Genomic DNA, 14,212 nt, shown 5'->3' with positions numbered 1-14,212 from the left:
ACCTCAAGGGTGCACAGAGCTATTAGCCCTGGCGGTGAGAGGGCCAGGGGCACTCAAGGTAGGCACATCACAATTTGAGTGTGCAGCCATGCCCATTTTTAGTCACACACAACAGCAACAAATACTGATACTGAGGGATACAATGGTCTACTCAGCTTTCCTTGAGGAGTGTTTGTCAAGCTGCCTTGTCAGAGGTTAACTCATCTTTACCCTTGCAGGGCCAGAGTCCCCCAGGATGGCCTGGCCTTCCTGCCTGCTCCACACCGCAGCAGAAGCAATTGCCTGAGATGGTCATGTCTTGCCTTACAATCAAAACAGAATACCAAAAATAAAAAGCAATTTGAAACAAAAATCCACTTTTCATTTTAATCTGGCTGTGCTTGGACATGATTTCTGTTGCTTTATACTCAGTGAAAGAAGTTATTTGCCTAACTAAATGCTTAAAGGAGAGGGCCCTAACTTTTAAAAAACACTTAGGAATGTGCATGGAGGTTAAATTGTGATTGTTATTTCTGTATTCAACTTTCATTTTACTGAGATATGTTTTGTCATCGGCAGCACCAGAGATACTACGGGGATGTGCCTATGGCCCTGAAGTGGACATGTGGTCTCTGGGAATTATCACTTACATCCTGTAAGTGCAGACAGTGCTACAGAGTGATTCAGTTGTAAGCAGCTGCTGTGCTGTGAGCTGGAAACATAAGATCCTGAACTTTAATGGTGATATTCCTAATCTTACTTAAGGAAGTAAAATCCTAGCGAAGCATAGCAAAACACTAAGGTTATATATTTGATAAATACAACACTTCCTGAACAACAGCAAGATCTGTGCAGAATTGTGTTGTTAATGTGAATAGCATGAGTGTCAGAAAGCATCGTATGTGATTTTTTCTCATTAACTGTGAGATATATTACAATCCTAAGTAACTTCTCAGCTACAGATGGGACAAGGAGAAGTTAAGGTGCTTGCAGTAGTTCCACATTGCCTATGAATATCCCCAAATGCAGCTGCCCATTTGTATCAGCCACAGACACTGCTACAGCTTCGGCTGCAGCACCAGCGTTGCTGTCCATAGCATCTCAGCCAGGAAGCAGGAAGCAACCCTGGGCTCTGTCTGCAAATCAGTCCAGTGGGTTAAATGACTAACACTGAAGTGTTCCACTTCTGACAAGGTAACCAGAGACACTGTTGACAGAGGGCTGTTAGTGAAGCTGGCCAAACATATTTTAAACAGTTGAAGTTGCAGCTACAGAAAACTTTCAGGCAGTTGTTTTTAAAGGTAGCCACTTGCATTACAAATACTTTATTGTATCGATGGAATCTGTCGAAGGAGGAGTGCTGAAAATGAAAAAATGTATCTGATGTGTTGACCGTTCTCTTAATAGGAGTTAATAACTTAATTAATTCCCTTGGAAGCACCAATGCTAAGCTGGATTGTGTGGTTGTATGCAATACTTGCATGATGCCTTTTATGGGAAGAAAATGGGATTTTACACATACACCTTAAAAATGCAGAGGATTTTACATATTACAGCCATTTGCTTTCCATTTCTAGGACTCATTAGCTATGTCCAGCAAGGATAGTGTGAAATAACACAATTATTTTCTTTACGTTTTCTAAAGAAAGAATTGTATCTTCTAGGGTTTATACTAAAAGTACTTGTAAGGATGTATCAACACTGAAGATACTATAGTTTAGTATCAGAAAACAAGTTTTGTCCTGTAAATCAGGACATTTGGGTGCCTATAAATAATAGGCTACATTATTTCTATCTATCACTTTGTTATCTGCTACTTTTAAAATGTGAACCTTTATCTCAAAGCCTGGCTCAAGTCTTTAGTAGGTCACATCTCAGATATTGGCAGGTGATTATTTCTCATCAGTTCTTTGGTCCATGCGTAGCAGAAAGGTATGAAATTTGCCAGCAGGGTTGTCCCTGAGATTGAAGAGGTGCCTTTTGATGTCCCTTTACAAAGATACCTAGATTAAGCTATAGGCTTGCCTAGTTATTCAGTGGTTAAAGGATCACTGTTGTACTTGAAACTGAAAGCATTCCTTAAGCAGAACTTGTTTTCAACTGTAGACAAGCTCCAAGCAGGAATGTACAGCAAATTCCTGTTTGAATATAATAAGTGTCATTTGCTATATCCAGCCTTTCAAAACCTTCCAGCTGTTCAGGAGATGCCCCCAAGCTGTTAAACCTCTGCACTGTTGTAACCACAAGTGTGTGAGCTGCTGGGCGGGACACACCACCAGTACAGATACTCCTCTACTTCTTCCTCCCCTTTTTCTTCTCCTCTGTCCTCAAAATCAAATTTGACCTACACGAACAAGCCAGATCAAAAGGGTGCTAGTCAAATCCACTTAGCCATCTCTTTCACTTAGCTTTAACAATATTCCACATTTAAAACTGTTCTATTTCAAGCTTTGTAGATCAACATTTCTGATAGATAAGAAGCTGAGACCAGAAAGGTATATCTATCGTAACTAATTCATTAATCCTTCAGCCTGAAGGAAAGTGTTGTATGTCTCAGTCTTATAGTTTAGTAGAGGGATTGCACTTATGTACTGGTACAGAAATACATTGCCGTATGTGCCTCCAAAATTGAGTGCATGTAAGAGTTACTATGCTACAGAAGACATGCATAAAGGTCTATCTTCTCACCAATACAAAGTGAATTTACAATGTGATTAAGAAAAACTTAGACACATATTTTGGCAGAAAATTATTCCTGAGGCAAATTATATTAGAGCACAAGCCTGATGAAGAATGGCTGAGGGAACTGGAGTTGTTTAGCCTGGATTAAAAGAGGCTCAGTGAAAACCCTATCACTCTCTACAACTCTCTGAAAGGGGGATGGACAGAGGAGGTGGCTGATCTCTTCTACCAAGTAACAGGTAATAAGACAAGAGGAAGCTGTGCCAGGGGAGGTTTAGACTGGATATTAGGAAGAATTTCTTCACTGCAAGGGTGGTCAGGCACTAAAACAGGCTTCCGGGCCAGTGGTGGAGTCGCTGTCCCTGGAAGTGTTCAAAATACATGTAGATGCCCTCAGTGACATGGTTTGGTGGTAGACTTGGCAGTACTGGGTAACGGCTGGACTTGATGATCTTAAAAGTTTTTCCAACTGAGTTGATTCTGTGAAGACCTATTGACGATAGCTGTCATAATTCTAGAGAAGCTACATTTATATTTTTAACAGCAAAGAGGACCAGTCCTTTTGTATTCCTGCGGCAGGTTAGAAATTCTTGCAGCTACTACACATCTGAGATGCAGATAGTTGTCAACAGAGAGGCTGTGCCTGTAGTCAAAATCACATGGATTTCACTGCTATTCACTGCTATTCAGTGTCAAAGTTGAAAGGGCTCTCTAAAGGTCATCTAGTCCAACTCCCCACTCAAAACAAGTGTAACCTGTTGCTCAGGTCCATGTTCAGTGAAGTCTTGAACCCCTCCAAGGATGGTGAGTCTGCAGTGTCTTTGGTCAATCCCCTCCAGTGTTTGACCACCCTCAAATGTAGCATAAATATGTGCAGTTATCCCTACCTATTTACAGCCTTTGTCTAACTGCATATAATGATCTGTTAACTATTTTTTCTTAATTGTAGATCTCGCTCATAGAATCATAGAATCAACTAGACACAGCTTGAGGCCGTTAGTGTGATAGTTCTATCACACTAATTCAAGGTGATTTTTTATTAACTTACTTAAAAGGACACAAAACACTGTCTAGTCATTTCTAATTGTTTTTTGAAGCTTTTTGCATTAATTTTTCTTCATTTAATAGTTAAAAATTAATCAGCATAATACAATGAAATTTCATGATAAAATGAAATGAAAAGGAGCCACACTGTGTCTTACTCTGGCTTAATTTTTCTAATTTGAAATGGCACCTTCAGTTTTATTCAGCTAATTTGGCATGTAGCGAAAAATCTGTCTGCTGAAACAAAAATGTTAATAAAACAACCGTAGGTGATAGTAGTGAATTACAATGAAAATATTTTCAGGAGCAAATAGAAAATCACTTAGAAGGCTTCCAACACAGTCTCAACAAGCCTTAAAAATGATTTTACTGTAGGTCATCAGTTACCTGGTATCTAGAAGATAGCTTTATCTTAACCAGTTAGTGGCCCAGCAATGCACTCAACCAACTCAGCAAAGGTGCTCCATGGGAACAGCAGCTGAACTAAGCTCAGAAGTGGTGGTGAGAGAGGCCAGGAAACAGGATGGGGAGCAGCAGAGGGACTGTGACCAGCTCCCACCCACTTAAGCACACAGTGTTTGGAGATTGGATCGTTCTGTTTTAGTCTATCTCTGCCAGACTTGGAAATTAACAATGTGCTCAGAATGTGCTTATGGTGGAAGTTTTCTCCTCTTCAGCAGTGCAGAGTGATGCAGCTGTTCATGGCTACACACCACTCCCAAAACCACATTTTTTCCTTTTACATATGTCTCCTTTTTCAAGACAGGAATCACACAGATTGGGTTTCAAAATATAAAAGCAACTTAAAATGGAAGGTTAACGTTTTTTAGATTCTTTATGGTCTGCTGTTACTTTCCTGACAGTATTATTGCTAGTTGCACTTTCTGGAGGCAGAGTAGCAGATAGACTTCCTCTTCAGCTCAGAGTACTTATTAATTGAATAGGAAATTAATTTTTAAACATCTGATTATGTGTGCAGGCATGATTAAAGTGCAATGAAGAGATAAAAAAAAATATTATATAAATGGAAATAGCTTCTGTGAGTTCACTTTCCCCAGGGCCAGCAGTGTGGATCTTTTGGGGGGTCTGTATTATTCAATATATTCATAAATACAGCCATGGTGAGATTACAAAATTTCTTGGTAGTATATAGGTTACCGAAGTAAAGATGAGGGCTGATTATTAAAACCTGCTAAAGGTTTTTACATTTTGTGGATGATAGGATGACTGAATATACAGCGATGAACTTAATCAAAAACCAGTCCAGGAAATCTAAAAACTTCTAAATTCACAGGTAAATTATAGTTCCTCTGCTAATTCTTATCCTTCAGGGAAGAGCTACAGGGTTTCTGCTAATTGCTCTATAACATATCTGTGCTTACAAACAATCAAAAAATGCAGATCCAAGGTCAGGGTTTTTAGCAAAGAAAAGTAGAAAACATCATTACACTAATTTGCAACTCTGTGGTGTGCCCATGATGAATGGGTTTGCACTCACTTCAAAAAGTCATACACTAGAGAAGGCCCACAGAAGATGGCAGGGATGAGCAAAGGTTTCAGACTGATGAATGATAAAATAGTCTAAGGTACTTCAGCCTGAGACCAGCAGAGCAAAGAGCTGCTATAAAATCTAGAAGGTAAATAGATAGCAACTGTTGCATGGCTACTCTTATGAAAACTCCCTGTATTAAAAGTTCCAATTACAGACATGTGAAAATGGAAAATTTACAATTTGATCAGCCTTTCCCAGTGTTTATGAATGCTTATGACCATGTTTTACTATGCTCTGTAGAATTAGTTCCATGTCTGGTTTCCCAAAGTGGTCTACAGGACATGAAGTAGGGAAAGATAACACTAGAAACTGTTTCTAACAACCCAAGACAAAGTAATGTTTGAAATATTTCTTTCTTTTTCACCCTTGCAGACTTTGTGGATTTGAACCATTTTATGATGAAAGGGGAGATCAGTACATGTTTAAGAGAATCCTGAACTGTGAATATGACTTTGTGTCCCCCTGGTGGGATGATGTGTCTCTGAATGCCAAGGATTTAGTAAGTAAAGGAAAAATGAGACTGTGGATATGCATTTGTCTAGTATTACTTCCACTGACAAAAAGAGTCCATTTTTGAGTGGAGGCAGAGTGATTTGTTAAATAATTGTACTAACGGCTCCTTGCTTTTCTTCTTATTTCTGGTATATGATAGTGCTGTGATACACCCTCTCCTAGTCCACTGCTGAAATTTTGCACTCAGACCCATGGATGTTATGGTATTTATGTGATCTAATCCACAGATTGTAGGCAGCTGGCACAGTGTTCATCTATGTCTGCCTTTCAGGCTAGCTCTGAGGTGCTTCGTCAGTCCTCTTTGCAAGGCAACCACCTTCAGAGGAACAAAGATAGAAGTCCTGTATTTTGTGCAGTTCTCAAGTCTGAAATTTTGAGGAATATAAAAGGAATGAAGCCCCCCACACCCTACTTTTCCTCACAGCATTTTTCTGTCCATTTAAGCTTTCTCTCAGTAGATGAGGAAAGATTGATTACTTTTAAATATGATCCATTAGCAAAATGCAAGGCCTGGCGTGCTACCTGCACCTTATGCTTTTATTACTGGATAACATAAATTGGATCCAGGAGGCATTGATCTGTAGACAGGTATTCTTGGGTTTGATTTTTAGTCAAACTTAACTTGCACAATTCTGTTACTTCATTAGCACTGAAGAAACAAGTGCTCAGTTCCATATTGCTTATACAAACTGTGCCACAAAAGTTTTTAAAGTACTTCAGAATGCCTCAAATGGAAAAACTGTAGAAGTTCAAAGTATGTTTTAGTTGTTGTATTAGATGTGATTTTTTTCTTAGGTCAAAAAAATACTATTTACTGTTGTGTCATCAAAACCCAGATAAACAGCAGCTTGCAGCAAAGCTGCTCATTCATTTTATATAGAGAGCTTTGGTCCAAACTGGTGCCTACCATTTTGCTAAAGTTCAGAGTTCCAGGTTTGAACACTACAGCAACTTGACAAGGATGGTGTCCACAGCTCTCGAAACCTGTACTCTAGGCAGTTAGAGTGTTCGGCTGAAGTGATCTCCTTAACTTGACCTCTTCTGTGGATGCACAGCAGGTATTCATCATGATGCCGGTTCTCCTGCACCTACTTCAGGGCACCATATTTCTTTAATATCTCTGTGGGGAAATTTCAGAGTCCTCAAGTGAGTCCTCCCTTCACATGTGGGCACAATGCAGTGGTGCAGCCCTGTGGCATCACTCACACTCTGCTTCAACAGGACGTGGAATATGGACAGTTGCATAAATGTGGCTCTGCTGAGTACCGCCATGTACTTCTTTACTCCATTCTCACCCTTCTGTTTTTTAAAACACCACTTGCCCAGCAAAACCCATGAAATCCAGCTTGGCTGTATACACTCGTACCCAGCAGTTTGTACAGTTCCACTCCCAGAGGTACACGTGCAGTACGCTGTTCTTAAAAACATTCTTATTGCTCCTACTGTTGTGTTTGGAGAGGTGCAGCTTCCCTGGTCTTGATAACAGAAAGAATAGCATAAACAGCGTTAGTTTCAGAGTTGGCTAAGAGAGTAATAATTGTACAGTACTTTTTGTTCCATGATGTTTTACAGCAACTGAAAGAATCATTTCATTTGTTACGTACCTAGCAGTGACTGCATGGTACAAGTCTGCATGAGCTGCATTCACTAGAATTTAAATTTTCAAATCCACTTTAAACTTTGTCCAGATGTAAAAGTGGAGATACTGCTAAGAGAACTGCTTGTCTGGGGTTTTCTGAGAATCTTTTAGGGTTTATGTGACAATTCAGACAAACATGCCTGTGGCGGATACAGGCCACATTGGTACATACTTTTACAAATGTTGCTAACCAGTTGATTCTTTTTCTCTTCCCCCTTAATGGCTGTCTTAGATGTTATTTATGGACGACCAAGAATGCCAGAAACAAAATACATGAAAAGACCTGCATACAAATTGTTGTTGGCCACTTAGAAATACACTCTAAGATGCTTTCCAAAACCAAAGCCCCAAACTGTAAAGTTTGACAAAAGTAAATGAAGTTTAACAGTCTTCTGTATATCTTCCTTGTGATGCAGGTTAAAAAGTTGATTGTTTTAGACCCCAAGAAACGTCTTACCACTCTACAGGCTTTGCAGCACCCATGGGTCACAGGGAAGGCAGCAAACTTTGCACATATGGACAATGCACAAAAGAAACTTCAAGAATTCAATGCCCGGCGTAAACTTAAGGCAAGTCTCTGAATATGGTCTCTGATTTGGCCATAAAAGCTTGCAGTTAGATCAGTAGCCTTTCAGAAACCTTGCACACTTTTCAAGACAACATTCTATAGAGTTATGGAAGTTTTTTATTTGAATGATGAAGATTAAGAAGTTGAAGCTTATTTAGTTGATGTCTGCAGCCAAACATATAAAAATGTGTGAAGTTGATTGAAACCCAGGGAGGTTGTGAGTGCTTCAACCCTGGCAGTGTTCAAGGCCAGGTTGGAAGAGGCCTTGGGTGATATGATTTAGCATAAGGTGTCCCTGCCCACGGCAGGGGGGTTGGAACTAGATGATCTTAAGGTCTTTTCCAACCCTAACGATTCTATGATTCTATGAAAACTCATCTACACAGACAGAATTGCTGAGCATGCACATAGCTTTTGCAATTTCCTACCTTTTTTCCTTTCTTTCTTCCTTTCTTCTCTTCTTCCTCCCTTCCTTCTGTTCATCTCTCTGTCCTGTACTGCTTACACATCTTTAAAGTACTGACCAGAAAGAACACAATTCTGAGTGGTTTATTCATGAGCATCCATAGATCTGGAAGATATTTAGTCTACTACAGCTTATTTTGATCTGTAGGCCACACTCAGTTTCTATACCAATCAATGCAAAGCAGGAGCTTAAGCCATCCTTTTGGATGATCTAGAATTAGCATTTCAGACATGCAGGTCCATAAAATGTGTGGATTGAAATTAACAGGCCCAAAACATGCATTTGCAGGTACCTCTAACAGCAAATGTGCAATAGCATTCTTTCATCTGGAAATGAGGTGCTGCAAGGCAGGAGCGCAGGTGGGACCTGTGCTGAAAATAACATTAGGCTCTAAGTCACCATTATGCTCCCTTACCATCTAGTCTACATATCTACTACAGAAAGAAGCAGGGAAACATTTTTAGGTGAAAACAGCAGGCAGCTGGCCATCTAACTGACACAACATTGGGAAACTTTCTCCTCCCCTAATCTCTTCTTCAGTTGTGTCTGTGTGGGAGAGACTTCCAGGGATACTTCAGCACAGGAATTATGGTCATTGTGGCCCTGGGGAATAACAGTAAAATGCATCTCATCAGAGAGCTTTGTAATTCCTATGGGGAAAAAAAAGGAAAAAAGAAAAAAGAAAAAACCAAAGCCCAGAAATAATGACCCTTAACTTTGGTTTTGCTCATTTTTCAGTATTACTAGGGAATGGTGACAGGGAATCTGCACAGAGCAAAGAATAAAACTTTGTCATTTACCAAGATCTCAGACACTGTAGATATAATTCACAGTGACACTTTGCCCATGTAGAACATGTTCTATTCAAGATTTCTGTAGCCTTACAGTATGTCTGCTCTGTATTCACTGAAGATGCCATGCAACATTGTTATGTCAAAATTATTTCAGAGCATGAGCAGAATCATAAATTTAATTAATTCTATGTGCACTGTTACATTCACCCCCAGGAAGTCACAGACAAATGCATGCCCTTTCTGCATTTTTTTGATTTTGATTCTCTATATTTTTACACCTTTGATGCCCAATGAGATTTTTGGTTTGATGCCCAGAGTTGTCATAAACTGAGATCAGTATTTCTGCTCCCCACCTCTGTATGTTTGGGTTTTTTGAGGCAATAAAACTCTTCAAGGCAAGGGCTTAATGTATGTCTTAATTTTGTGACATCTTATATGGGAGAGTTTCTCCCTAGTGTGTGTGCCTATACACACATGCATATGAAATTACCTGTATGCTCTACACCATTGTGCTTGGCATAGATGATAGTCAATAGTGATATATTATTTTCCTTTATGAACTGTGGAATGAGTAATGATAATACTGTTATTACTATAACAGAAGGTAGCTTTCTTTTTGCCATGTACAACAAGAGAAACCTGAAGTAGTGTTTAAAAACAAATGCAGCATGTGAAGCTGAAAAAAAAATTCTGTTCATGTTGGCCAAGTTGTAATCATGTGAATGCAGCAATTTTATCAAATCATAGAATAGAATCATAGAACAGTTAGGGTTGGAAAGGACCTTAAGATCATCTAGTTCCAACCCCCATGCACCATACCTCCCACTAAACCATGTCACCCAAGGCTCTGTCCAACCTGGCCTTATACCTCAATCCAGTACTTCAGATGGCCTTCTAAATCTGTCCACGCCCAGGAAGGTATCCAAATGTGACATTACTATGAAGACTAAACAAAGTTATGTTCCCTAACAGGATGATGCAAATATTGCAGTGCTGACAGACGAGGTCCTTTAAGGAATGTTTACTTGATCTTCTCTTTCTCAGGCTGCAGTAAAAGCTGTGGTGGCATCAACTCGCCTTGGCAGCGCCAGCAGTCACAGCACACATGACAGCAACAAGCCCAGCCGTAACCCATCTCCCATCCATGACAGCAAACCTGAAGAGAAACCTATTCAGGAAGCAGAAGAAGCTCCAGAAGAAATGTCTTAGGTCAACATGTTTCCTTTTTTCAGCTGAAATCTGTCATTACATACACCAGCTTACTTGTCATTCAGCAAGAGAGATTTGTAAGCTTGGTCTCTCTGGTTCTGCTTAAGGGTGCCAAATACACTGGCTGGCGATTCTACCTTCAATGCATGTGACTGATTATGAAAATAGTAAACAGTTCCATAAGGCATGTCATGGAAACAGTGTTATTTGCAGTAATACCGGCAGGAAAAATCATGGGGATGAATAACTACCTATCATAATGCGTATACTTCATATACATGTATCCAGTGTTTCTAGATAGCATTTGAAATGAAATACTACTTAATTTGTCTTCTGTATGTCATGAGTTTCTTTGAACTGCTTCCTTCCAGATTCATAATCCTGCAGCAGACAAAATGGAAGGAAATACCACTCCAATGCTTTTAAAACTGATGTATGAAATAATGCTTTTTATCTTTAAAATTAAAAAAAGCATTTGGGGATCTATATACAAAAAACATTCCACTACTTCTGAGAAGAAATTGAAATGTTAGCTCCACTAGGTATGAAAATGTCCATTCCTCAAGCTTGTGTTGAGAATGCCTTATCCTGACTTCTCCTATTTATATACAGTATTTTAATGACAACCAAAATTATTCAGATTTCTGCCATTTCATTCTCTAGTATAGCTAAACAAAACAACAGACTAAAAGAGGATTAGTGGAGATGCAAATTTGAACCATTATGTTTATTCATTAATTTCTAAACTGTGCAGCTAAAAGACATTTTTAGAGGGCCTAAGGGAACAACCTGCTGTAATACAAGTTATAAATGCTTAAAGGAAGCTATTCCACAACCCAATGATTTTGCTCTGGAGAAACACTCTTATACAAGGTCTGCGAGCAAGCAGTATAATCTAGTTGCTTCCCAGATCGTTTAACCTCATGAATAACCAGTTTCCATTTGTCAGCATAATTAGTCCAGGTTTTCCTAACAAAGGACCCCTCCTGTAAAGTGATCCACCAGCACAGATCTTACATCCACCAGAGCTCCTGTGTCTTAAGTTAAAAGCTGTGATGTGCATGAATCATCTTGCAAAATTAGGGTCAAGCTTTTCAGGTATCTTGATTCTTTCGTTGAGCATAAATAATAGAAATTGAAAAACTAACATGCATCAGTATGTATGACCATTTACATTTGTTTGTTATCACTTTGACAGCATGTGAATTTTGTGATGCTATTGATATATTACAGAAATGGCAAAAAGAACTTGATGTACAAGAATGTCATTTGTGTTTGTTAAACTTTTTAATACTGATAGCTACGTAACATCCTACTACAAGTTAACATTCCTCTTTTGCTTTAATCATTTTTATGTTGTTAGGCTTTGCACAGTTTGCCTTGAAAAATACATCAGCTACTGAAAAAAGTCATTAATAAAACATTCAGTAGGTACATTTCCTGATGAAATTAAAGGGTAATATGAAGTTATTCAGATAGTAGGTTCGATAAATAAAATATAAGCAAGATTAATATAAAAAGGAAAATCAAAGATACTGTCTTTACTAGGTGAGAATGCATGCTAATGAATGTATTGTATTTGAGAGTTTTTACCAATTTCTTATAACTCTGAACATGTACAAAAAGGTTTCCTAATTAAGTGCAGTTGAAATTTAAAGTACGTGCACCCGTCCTTCATTTTTTTCCTAGGTTTGAGGGAATCCAACACTTTGAAGTCAGCTGAAACAGCTGCTGGGGGCATGGCAGCTATAAATAGGCCAGCAAGACACTTCTGCAGGTTTTCCCTTGGAAACAAGTAGTCAGACTAATCACTTTGGAAAAGATGATGGGTACATCCACTTATTTTTTATTCCCTTTCTTACCTCCTGGGAGGTGACTGCAGGATAAACACATTTCTCAGCCACAACTCTCCTCCTGCTGTTACAGTGGTTAAGCCATCTGACTTCAGTCAGTGGGAAGGTTTGATGGAAGGGTCTGGATTTCTGTAATGTTTCCGCCTTGGTTTAGGATAGTTCCTTCTAATCTGCAGAAGTAAAGCTGGCTGCACAGTCATTGTGTGCATATCTATGAGTGCTTGAGCATAATTATTTTTGCCTAAGGCACAGCTTGTTGAACTGACAGGCAGTCCCAGCTGATTCTTAAGGTTATTTTTTGCCAGATTATACAATAGTATATCATAACTGAACTGATGTGGTGCAGCTGGAGACCTCTTTGTGACAGCATGGCCTTGGAGGCAGCTCAGTCTTGTGCTCTGGGGTTTCAGTTGTTCTTGCTTAGTTTTTGTTTATTAGGCTCAATATAAAACAATCAGGATGTCTGTGCTGAATGAATTGCCAGTATGTGACTCAGCAAAGCAGTACGTCTGCTTTAAGTGTGACAGAATCATAGAGAAGGAACAGCAACACTACGGTGTATGCATGTAACGGAAGAAAGAACTGTTAACATGCATCATTTTTGTCTGTAAAATCACATCCTGGAGGCGTCTGCCATAATTCAGACTTGGGATTTCTGGTGGTTTAAACCCAGTCAGGCAACTCGTTCACTCACTCCCCCCCTCTTTCTTTCCCTCCCCCTACTCCCGGAGGGACAGAGAGGAGAATCAAAAAGAATGCAACTCCCACGGGTTGACATAAGAACAGTTTAGTAACTAAGGTATAACACAGATCACTACTGCTACCACCAATGATAATAATGATAAAGGAAATAACAAGGGAAGAGAATACAACACCTCACCACCAGCCAACCAATAACTTGCCCCCCCCCTCCCCCAGCCCGACCAAGCACTGACCGATACCTCCTCCAACCCTGCAGTCCCAGCCCTTCTGGGTAACTCTCAGTTACATCCTGGGCATGACGTGCTGTGGTATGGGATACCTCTTTGGTCAGTTTGGGTCAGGTGTCCTGTCTCTGCTTCCTCCCGGCTTTCCCTCCCCCTTGGCAGAGCATGAGGCTCACAAAGTCCTTGGCCAAACCAAAACATCCTTGTTATCAGCTCTGTTCCCAGGCTGAAAGTCAAAACACAGCACTGAACCAGCTACCAAGAAGGAGAAAGATGACTGCTACTGCTGAACCCAGGACAGGAGTTCAACACCAGTGTCTGTCTTACTGTGGCCGAAAAATATGAACACACCCAAAAACTACTGGAGGTGGACCAGTTCCATATATGTAGTTATAAACCAGTTGCATATATGTAGTTATAAACTAGGTAAAATATTACCAATGGTCTTTTCTGTTGAAATACTAAGGTTTAAGTTTTTAAAATGCTCAACATATTATCAAAGTCCTTCAAGCACAAAAGGGAGAACCTTGCCATCTTTTTGAAGTCTTCAAACTTAGCAAAACTTTTCCTTCAGAGAGTACAGCATTAGCCAATTGAATATTTGAAGTCTGGGCTGAGGATCCAATGGCTGTTAAATGGCTAACCATGTCCTGCCTTTACACAACAGGGTTTTTTACAAGCTCAGGAAGCTTTGCTCTAAAATAGAACAGACTTCCTCTCATTTCAAACACTTTTGTTTGCAATTTTGTGGATGACATGGTGATTGCATTGCATAAGCCTGGTGCTGGTTTGTTTGGACTTCCCAGCGTGCAAACATGCTGTAAAGATGCAGATACACCATAATCAAACTTCTGAATGCAAAAGAGCATCAAGGCAAAATGATGCAGCATGTGCTTCAGAAGAAGGGTAGTAAGGGCTCTGTTCCCACAAGCAAGCAGTCTGTTGGGCATACGGAGAGTGACAAAAACTGCCTAGCATCCCCCTTGC

General features: G+C 39.7%; 2 protein-coding genes across 3 annotated transcripts in view; both read left to right on the top strand.

Annotated features, from left to right (window-relative positions):
- The window catches only part of CAMK4 (calcium/calmodulin dependent protein kinase IV), a 140,163-nt gene extending 128,283 nt beyond the window's left edge, over window positions 1–11,880 (top strand). For both annotated transcript variants that reach the window (XM_062604244.1, XM_062604243.1), the window contains 4 exons: window positions 559–634; window positions 5,630–5,756; window positions 7,826–7,978; window positions 10,282–11,880. In XM_062604244.1, the coding sequence (XP_062460228.1) occupies window positions 559–634; window positions 5,630–5,756; window positions 7,826–7,978; window positions 10,282–10,446 (521 nt within the window). In that variant the 3' untranslated portion in view covers window positions 10,447–11,880. The remainder of the gene's footprint in view (window positions 1–558; window positions 635–5,629; window positions 5,757–7,825; window positions 7,979–10,281) is intronic.
- LOC134156298 (ribonuclease H-like) overlaps window positions 1–14,212 on the top strand; it is a 384,552-nt gene that overhangs the window by 252,293 nt on the left and 118,047 nt on the right. The gene's annotated exons all lie outside the window — the stretch shown is intronic.

Source organism: Pezoporus occidentalis, unplaced genomic scaffold, assembly GCF_034315485.1.
Source record: "Pezoporus occidentalis ecotype Australia unplaced genomic scaffold, CSIRO_AGI_Poc_V1 ctg84, whole genome shotgun sequence".
Lineage (NCBI taxonomy): Eukaryota > Metazoa > Chordata > Aves > Psittaciformes > Psittacidae > Pezoporus > Pezoporus occidentalis.
Note: the sequence above shows the minus strand (reverse complement) of the source record. Positions and strands in the feature narration are given on the sequence as shown.